This window comes from Athene cunicularia (genome assembly GCF_003259725.1).
Source record: "Athene cunicularia isolate RWA chromosome 2 unlocalized genomic scaffold, athCun1 chr2_part1, whole genome shotgun sequence".
NCBI lineage: Eukaryota > Metazoa > Chordata > Aves > Strigiformes > Strigidae > Athene > Athene cunicularia.
In genome coordinates, this window is record NW_020799095.1 from 87,956,853 (window position 1) to 87,966,514 (window position 9,662).

Consider the following 9,662-nt stretch of genomic DNA (forward strand, 5'->3'; position numbering starts at 1 on the left):
ACTTCCTCACAGAAAGAGACCTGCAATTGCTAACTGCAGAGTAAAACTGGTTATGAAAAAGGATTAACTACTTTCTTAGACACCCGCTGCATAGAAATTGAAGCGTTTATACAAAAATTGGAAGTGTTTACAAGGAGAAAAAAAGTGATTAACAAAGCACTCACTGCAAGTCCTTCTTTCATAACAACCAACTGATTTCTTTTGCTTTGAATTCGTGGTAGTGAAAAAAGCCAAATACATTTTCTGCCAATAGCTGCCTATTAAAAGAGAAGTAGCAGTTGCCCTTCAATTACAGGGTAGATAGCAATGGTAGTAACAAACAAAAATTACTTCAACCATTTCAGGTGGATTTACTCCCAGAAATGGCCTACACTGTATCTTCTACCTTTTTTTTTTTTCTTTTTTTTTTTTTACCTAAACTGATGCAAAATACAGAATAAAAAGCAGTTTAAAGGTTTGAGTTTACAGGATTCAGGCACTAATGCCAATGGAGCAAATACTAATAGACCCAAACTGGTGCTCAGATGTGTTTATGCTGAGAAGAGTTCCAAAACATTTTTCTCACTAATAATGTGGTGTGTGCACATCTTCCTTATAGTGGGATATAGGTTTAGAAATCAGTACCTATGTGCAAAGGCCACTAATTGTGCAAAGATAAACTTCTATGTTTATTAGCATGAACAAGTTTCTATTCAAGGAAATTATAACATCCATTTGTAAAACCACCCAGTAAGTTTACAAATGCAAAATCCAAGGAACTGTGTATTGGAATACATGAAGACAAATATGAAGTTTTACCATACATTTAATTCACTTGTCATTACAGCTTTGCTAATGCTATGGATGATAAGTTTTTAATTACCAAGTTGAATTTTAAAAGGATTATATCATCTTATGAAGAAGTCTTGTATTAAGAAGAAAAGAGAACATCTACAAAGGAACACCATGAATGTTAGAGCAGTTGTCACTATCATAAGCATTTTTTTCCTAGTGTTTCCATTATGAGCAAGCTAGTTGATTATATTCTCTCTTGCTTTATAACAGTTGCCAAATTTTACACCTGCAACTGTTTTACCTCTGATATTGCAAGGTTAAATATATTTAGCATTTTTGCTGTGAACAAAGTAAATGGATCTGTGTGCAATTAACACAATCTCTATACGTCTCTTACTAACTCCTATAACCTATGAGGAAGTAACCACCACTTTGTCACCAACAGAAGTCCTACGGGCTGCTGATTAATCTTCCTAGGTGGTTCTTTCTTTATAGGTATCTCTTGGTCCTTATTTTGAATTGCAGAGCAGTGCAACGCCCCGTAAAGTCCAATGATCAGGGTTCTGCACTGTTTTCAGATACAAAGAGAAAATGTATGTCAGGTCTGTTCTCCGAGGCTTTTTGTAGACAGGGCAGGAGTACACACTTCCTTGTTGCTTCTTTGGGTCATGTAGTGCTGTTGTGCTAACAGCATACACATGGACTACAGGAAGACTTGTGAACAGCACCTGAGAATGTTAAAAAGAGACATGGGGCTCCGCATTAGAGAAGTAGGATAGGGTGTCTGAACTCCAAATGCTAAAACTAGATTCCATTATAGCCTTCAGCAAAAGCACCACCACCTCAGCAGGGGTATACACAAGAACACAAGCCCTGTGCTCACTACTACATTGACCCTAACTTTAAGTCAGTGACAGCTCAGGGACAACAGACATCAGGAAGCCTGGAATGAAAAGAAAGCAGCAAAAACCTGGAAAACTGCATGCCGTGGAAGTAGATGGAAAAAGAACAGGGTGGTTCTAAGAGGGAGAGAGATCGCTGTCTTTTTTCCCATCCTTTGCCCCTTTGGCTAGTGTTCACCATTCTTTCCCCACCTCCTGTTCCCTGAATAGCAGGACTGGAGCTACGAAGGCCAAGCAGCATTTATCAAGCCCCCTTGTTATCTCTGCATTGATGGCAGTGGAATTTCAAAAGATCCAAAGTGCCTCTTGGGTGTTTGAACAGACTAGGTCCCCTCAGGTCTTTCAGCAATATATTCACTGGCAGGTGGAAAAAAAGACCCGAACCCAAGAGCAACATGAAAGCTTGCTGAACACTCCAGAGCACTTGAGTGAACTCCATGTTTGAAGGTGTCTTTTGACAAACCAGGCAACAGAAGCTACAGTTGGCAAGGTCTTGGTTTGGAAAAGTTTGCTCGCAGCCAGGCACAGAAGTGTTTTATACCTCAACTCCATTTCCAGGATGCTTATCACTGGTTTGGAAAAATATTACCAGTGCAGACAATGACAGCTTTTCCCAGGCAGTGACCACAGCATGCAATCACTACTTCACAGCTAGATTTTAAATCTGCTTAGTCACATCAGCAAAATGTAACTCCATGCACAGACAACTGAGCATAAGCCCAGAACTAATATTCTTCCTCCTATTCAAAAACAAATGCCAGGGATTTCTAGCCGTGCAAACACTGACTCCCACAGCAGCTGTCATCAAACACAGTCCTGGGCTTTGGAAGTTGTGATAGGGTCCCACTCAGTCAAAAGAAGGCTGAATATGGGTTGCACTATTTTATTCAAACATGCTTTGCTTCTAGGGCCCCTGAAGGCAAAGAGTTTGTCATCTGGTCTGCTCTAGTGCAGCGCATCCTAAATTCACTTTCTAACAGAAGTCTTTTGTTTGGTTCTGGTGGGTAAACACTCTGTCCTCTTCCCAGCCCTGCTAGTGTTTTCTCCTCTTAAAACCTGTTCTGAAACCACTGCTGCAGGCACTCAAAATACTTTCTGGTGTTCTCTGAGCATAGCATATTATGCCACAGTCAGTCATGCTCACTTGATCCTTACCTTTGGTGCCGACTCAACCAGCTTACTGTTTCTGCGGTCCCAACCTGCCCCTTCAAGGAAAAGGCCATATATGTAAACCCCACCAATGTCAGCAGGAGGAGGGCCAACAACGTCTTCTTTCATCATCTTGGTCACTTCATTGTGTAAAACAACACTGTCGAGTGCCCACCCTTTTGCTAAATTCATGTGAGTTGTCTCTTGCCTCATAGCAGTTAGGAATCCCTAAGGAGATTGAATATGACATAGGGTATTTTAAAATCCTTGAACTCACCCATTCCAAACTTTTTCCCCCCCATATAATAGTGATATCAGCAGTATAAAACCTCATCCCACAGAATTTTATCTGCATACAAAACTGAATTCAGTTGAGTAAATCCAGTACTTTCCTACATTTTCCTAGCACTATGCATTCTTATATACCTGGTGTGCATGTGTTGGTGCTAAGAAGCCACCAGACTGGCTTCTTTAACATATCAGAAGCTGCATGTATAACTCACCTCCCCTCACATGTCTACTTTGAAACCAGCCAGATGGAGAGAGGTTTATAAGGCTGCCAGTGGTTTTTGAGGTTCCAAATAAAGGTAATTGCTAAGCCACAAACAACAATGGTATTTTGTGTGCTATATTATTCACCTTTTCTTATGCCAGCATTGTAAAATTGCTTTTCAGTTAACAAATCATGAAGCATTTTACAGAATACAAAGGAAGTACAAACTGGAATAATGTAATTAAATAGTGAAATGCCTCTGTCACTTTGCTCAGTGCAAAGCCTTAATATACAACAATAACATACTATTGTAGGCACCAGTCAGATAAACTTAAAGCACTTCAGCAGCACAGAATGAAACTCAATCTCCTGAAGAGCTACAATCTCATGTTATAGTTAACAAGCTCTCACAAGACAAGCCAGGCTGAAGATACTGGTTAGCTTCTCTTGTATACTGCAGTAAATGGGAAGTACCTTAGTCCTAAGAGACAGGAGGGTACAGACTGCACTTCCAGGGGACGTGCTGTGGATGTATACCTTATTCTACCATTTGGAAATTGATTTGTATAGCCATGAGATGAATGAACAAAACACAAAAATTGAAGACGCAAGAGCAAAAAGGACTTACTGAGAAGGACAACTAAGAAGGAAGAAGTTTCAGGACAGATTTCAGTGCAGAAAAAGAAGATATCAGGAGACAAAGATGGGAGAATACAGAGCCACATGGGAAACACAAAAAGGTGGGTATTAGAGATCAGCACAGCTAGGAAGAAATCAGGAGCAATGAGGGAATTGAACAAGCTTTTTATTCTTCAGTATTCACAGTGCAGGATGCTCTGTTGAGCTACTCTTAGGGACAAATAAATGGAAAAATGTCATAGGCGGAAATATGACATATGAGCACATTGGTCTACTCAGTGCAAGGACCAATCTCAGGCTGCTGGGGCTGGATTGCTTGTTGCACATGCTAAGCATTTCGTAGCTACGCAACACCCTTCAAGTTATGAGAACATCAGATGACATTCATGAACTCAGATGTTTCGGTTATCTAACACTGGTTGTTTCTCATTAATGTAATTCCAGAGACATCAGGACAAGTGTTTTAAAGAGGTTTTGTGATAGCACAGATAATTGTAATTGCGTTTGAAGTAGTTGAGAACTCTAGCATATAGCTAAAGGAGACAGGATTAAAGGCCAAGTCCTTCTATCAGAAATGCCATGAATTGAAAGCAGAATCTTTGTAGTTAATTTGTGGAATTTTAATTTGTAGAAACATGCTAGTACTACTAGTTTAAAATATACACAGTGCTCACTGCCAAAAGGCCCCAGAGGGCTACTGGATCCCAGATAAACTGAAATATTAAAGAAAGAAGAGCCTGAAGAGGACAAGACAGAGTAATGACTGTATTAAGGGAACCAGTTCAAAGGCACTGTGGAAACACTAGAATATAAGTAAGCTTGGAGCTGTGAGTTGTCTTCAGGGATAAGATTTAGACTGCAGACTATCCTTACAGAGATGGCAGGACCTACACGCTGTCTGCAGTGGGACTTGTAACACTTATCTGCTCATTTGAAAGAATCCTAGACGATGTTTAAAGACTACAGCTGTGAGCTAGAGGCCCAGCTGGCTATCACAGAAGTGGGTGAACAGCACAAGAAAGAACCAAGTGGCTCAAGGTGCCACTGTGTGGCTGAGGGCTTGGCTCCCCCCAAAACTCTCTGTCAGGGACGTATTGGATGATTTGCCATGACATTTGTTTTGATTTCTGGTAATCTTTGCCCTGGTTTTGTTTGTTTGTTTGTGTGGTTTGTTTTTTCTTTTTTTGGGGGGGAGGCATGTTGAGATTTCAGAAATGGAAAATTATTTCTTCTTTCTTCACCCTCCTTTTCCTGAACTTCTCCCTGGCCTCCTCATTGAGGGCTGCTAAAGCTTTGTCCCGTTGCATTCTAACAATCCCTGCAAAGTAACTCTGAACCTTCAGTGAGGGAGAAGCAGGCATCCATGGAAGCTATGATGAGAAATATGGAAATCAGTGAAGTCTATTGCTTTCACAATCACATTCTCTCCTTTACCTTGGTTAGGAGGTTCCTTGTTTGTCACTTATTTTGCAGTTTCTACAGCAAGAAAATTATGGCAGGTTTACTAGAATTAAGTGGGGACTGAGGAATGAAGGCATTGTACTTCATATTCTTACTGGTATTCACATTGCTTTGGCATATAAGGGTCTTAGAAACAGGCTGAGGTTTCATTATGCTAAGTATTATGCAACAAGATAGACAGTTTGGCCTCACAGGGCTTAAAATCGATATATAGGACAAGTGACAACAACTGGAAACAAAGATGCAAACAAGGAAACAATAAAGCAGTATCAGCCACAATATGGAAATTGGGAGGTAGAAATGAGATGTTCATAGTGTCAAGTTTTTTGAGGAAGAAATCCAGTAACATCAGATTAACTTCCAGGAGGGAAGAAAATTCCTGGCACTTCTTGTTTAGTTCATCCCAGTTATCTTGGCCCAATATAGACATGCACAAGGAATCAGGTTTCTTTTACATAGAAGCCTGAGCCTGCTCTCATTTGTATCACTATAAATAAAGTTTAACGTCTGTGAAATTACTGAATTTATTCTAGTGTATAAACAGTCCAAAAGAAGGCAGAGTCAGGTCCTATATTATATTTTATTGCCAGAATGCCTCATTCTCCCAGTGCTATAAATCTACTTTATTGTCTTGTGTTATCCATGGCATTTATCCATTGACTATAAAGCAAACAGTGAGATCTATACAAGTAGGCAAATTACAAATTACTTAGGAACTGCATTTCATATCACAAATGAAAGGATTTTTCTGACAATTTGTCAGGTATTACAAAAAAAAACATTAGAACTGCAGCACTAATACTTCATCACCTCAACTTGCTTGATAAGATGAAAATCAATTTTCTTAACATATGAAATACTGAGTTTAAACACAGCAGTATGACTATTAACAAAATAACAGTTGATTAAATAGAAAAGGATTCTTTGCTCAGATGACTTTCTTGTAGAATGAGCCACTCCCACAGCCTGGGTTACAGAAAATGGAGATTATAGCAATAACCACCCGATTCTTAAGCCTGTGATTGTCAGCAAAAATAGATTTTTAAATCAGGTAAGCACACCTCATTCTTTGATTTTCTTCTCTCTGCACACTATGTATTTAGGGACTTCTAAAACTATGTGTTATGAAGTGTTTAATTTTTGTATTTCTGGAGGCTTTCTCACTTACTATGGTCACAGCTTTTTTGAGGACATTTTACTCTGGTTATAACTGGCAGCTTTTTTTGAGAAATCCAGATGTATGTATCCAAAAAAATGTATGATGCCCAATTTGATCTGGCAAAATTTCAGAACTGACACAACCCCAAAGCACAAAAAAAGCCAGCTAAAATGGCCAGTACAAAATCTGTAACAACTCTTGTTCCTCTGTAGTGCAAAATCAAACACCAGCAAAACCAAAAGCCTATTAGGGTTGCCTTGAGCCTGATCATTTCAAAAGTTCCTTGGGAATATTTTTGAGTGCCACTATCAGTGTGTTGCTAATAAACCAAGTATGGAAACATAATCATATTATTAAAACTCCTACCCCTCTCCCTCATAATTTTGCTTGGGAACTCTTTGCTCAGGGATTCTGTGAGCACACTTCCATGCTATAAAGTGGTATCAGCAGACAGCTGACACAGACATGATAGATGATAGATGGATATTTCCCAGCAGCACTCCTAGAGAATATTTGCCACTGTTGCTTTCTCTATTCTAGGCAGCTGTTTCAGCTAGCTTTTGCATTGCTAACAAGGACTGAGATTAAAATAGATCTTTAAAATAGCTTTTTGCTAAGGCTTCACAGAAACCTGTTGGCTGGATGCTCTCACAGTGACTCACTTCCACAACTCCTAATTCCCCCAAACATCTGTGGATCATAAAAAGCTTTAATGAATGTGGATAACTGTGCAAAGAAACTACACATCATCCAGGTATGTATACTTCACTTCTTTTAACTCTGTTCTCAGCTGTTCCCTTTTTTCTGTTTCATTTTGTGCCAGGATTTTATTTTAGATGGTGCAAGCGAGAGGCTGTATTTTTTATATGTCTCTGCAGACCAAGTCTGGCACAATTCTGGAGCTGTATAAATAACAAACCTTCCATTTCAAGGAAGTCAAAGCCAAGGCCAAATCTCTTCTTCCTGTGTCGAAGTATTGAAACTTACCTTGTTTTGTACTCAAAAGGATTTTCATACAATAAATGAAAAACAGGTTACTGTAGCAGAGGGGGGAAAAGGAGGATAAAATTGAAATGTGAAAAGATGTATTTACCCAATTCCCATGCTATAATTAAAGCAACCATAAGATGCATTTCATTATTTCAGTAATGTTATTTGACTCTGGCGAAAATGTCTTCAATAGATGTTGAAGTTAATTTATCCTACATTTATGCTAAAAATTGAATTTAGATTACACTTCATATAGTCATGATTGAGTCAGCCTGAAGTTCTCTCAAGGTCTAATTTAACTGTTACACGGGAGTTAGAAAGATCAGTCTGGCAGTCTTACCTGTGGATTAAAGAACCCTGTCATCCAGAACAGATTTGGTCGGCCATCCTGCAGCCAGCTGCTGAACTGCTGGTTTCTTTCAAGAAGCTCAGTAAACCAAAATCCTAAAGTAGCCGACTCCCAGGAAATCCTAAACCACAGTTTTGGAATTCTAGCATCATACATATTATCTAAAGCATCTTGCAGTTCTTCTGACATAATTATGGTTCCTGGAAGATAAGTAAAACATTGAGAATGAACTTTCCCCTAGCTTGCAAAGGCAATTAAAACTTCCAAATGACATTCTGAGTCTAATAAACCCTCTTTTGTTGTGCCTTAATTGCACACCTGTTGCACTAAAGTCCTATCAATTTGCAGTTAATTTGCTCAAACTTATAAGACTTGATTCACTGTTAAGGGTGACAAGATAAATGATATTTCTTCTGCTATTTTGATCAGAAATAAAGATTTTTTCTAAACTACTCTTCCCTCACACATAATATTTATATTCATTATATTCACACTGTGTTTGGAATGTGATTAATAATTTTAAATTTTGTTATATATTTTAATGGTTCCCACATACATGATCAATGATAGAGATATACTGTGTAACTAACTCATCTATATCCTAAGCATGTGCTGACAGTGATTATATTCATGAAATTCACTGTTATTAATGATAGCTTTGTACATTTCCATTATCAAGATTCCCAGCGGGAAAGCAGTATGTAGAATAAACCTAGAGGCAAGATTTTTTATATTTTTTTTTTTTTGGCAGTTGCAACGCATACTCACATATTCCATACGTAGTACTGTTGCCTCCTTTAAAATATTGACATTTACTAACACAAAGATTTTTCAGTGGCACTCACCATTCCATGTGCCAGAAGTTCCTACATCTTACCAGTTTGTACTTTCAATAGTATTGAGAGCTGGCACATGGCCATGCCTCAGGTTGTCTCGTCTATTACAGCTAAAATATTTTAAATTGTAGAAACTGGACTGGTAGCCTCTGTTCTGATTAAATGTTCATGTAATATCAATGTTCAATGCACCATCATGCAAACAAGTGCTGTAATTGCCACAAGGGTTACATGAGATACCAAACAGAATTAGGTGGCTTCTACCACACAATATGTAAAGGAAAGAGAGGTGCTCTGGATGACTGCAAACAAGGGCTGTGGCCCTTCCAAACATATCTGTATGAAAATGTGGCCTGTAATAAGTAAGCATTTCAAATCACTTCCTTCCATTGAGGTTGGCAGGTCCGTAGTTCAGGGGAAGGAGAAGAACATCCAGAAACTTTCTAGCCATTTAGAAGAATGCAGTGGCTACCCTAAACACTTGTATAACAGTGTGTGCAAATCTGGTACCTTCTACTATACCTCAACGGCAAACAGGCTTCATTTTCTTCTAGCAGGTAACAACCTGCTCTCATTTATACACATCTCTTTTTGTGCAAGAAATGCATCAACTTTTACAAAACTGCAAATACTAAAAAATACTGCCTATCTTGCAGTGGTGGGTTGGCCATGGCTGGATGCCAGGTACCCACCAAAGCTTCTCTATCACTCCCCTCCTCAGCTGGACAGGAGAGAGAAAATATAACAAAAGGCTTGTGAGTTGAAATAAGGACAGGGAGATCATTCACCAGTTACCATCATGGGCAAAAAAGACTCAACTTGGGGAAAATTAATTTAATTTATTACCAATTAAATCAGAGTAGGCTAATGAGAAATAAACCCAAATCTTAAAAACGCTTCCCCCCCCCCC

The 9,662-nt window shown here is 38.9% G+C and overlaps 1 protein-coding gene across 1 annotated transcript in view; it reads right to left on the reverse strand.

The window, feature by feature from the left end:
- Positions 1-779: 779 nt before the first annotated feature.
- Positions 780-9,662, reverse strand: part of LOC113476231 (dynein heavy chain 5, axonemal-like) — a 170,286-nt gene continuing 161,403 nt past the window's right edge. The window contains exons 74-76 of the mRNA XM_026841585.1: positions 7,908-8,116; positions 2,832-3,053; positions 780-1,502 (exon numbers count right to left, since the gene is read on the reverse strand). Of these exons, the coding sequence (XP_026697386.1) occupies positions 1,284-1,502; positions 2,832-3,053; positions 7,908-8,116 (650 nt within the window). The 3' untranslated portion in view covers positions 780-1,283. The remainder of the gene's footprint in view (positions 1,503-2,831; positions 3,054-7,907; positions 8,117-9,662) is intronic.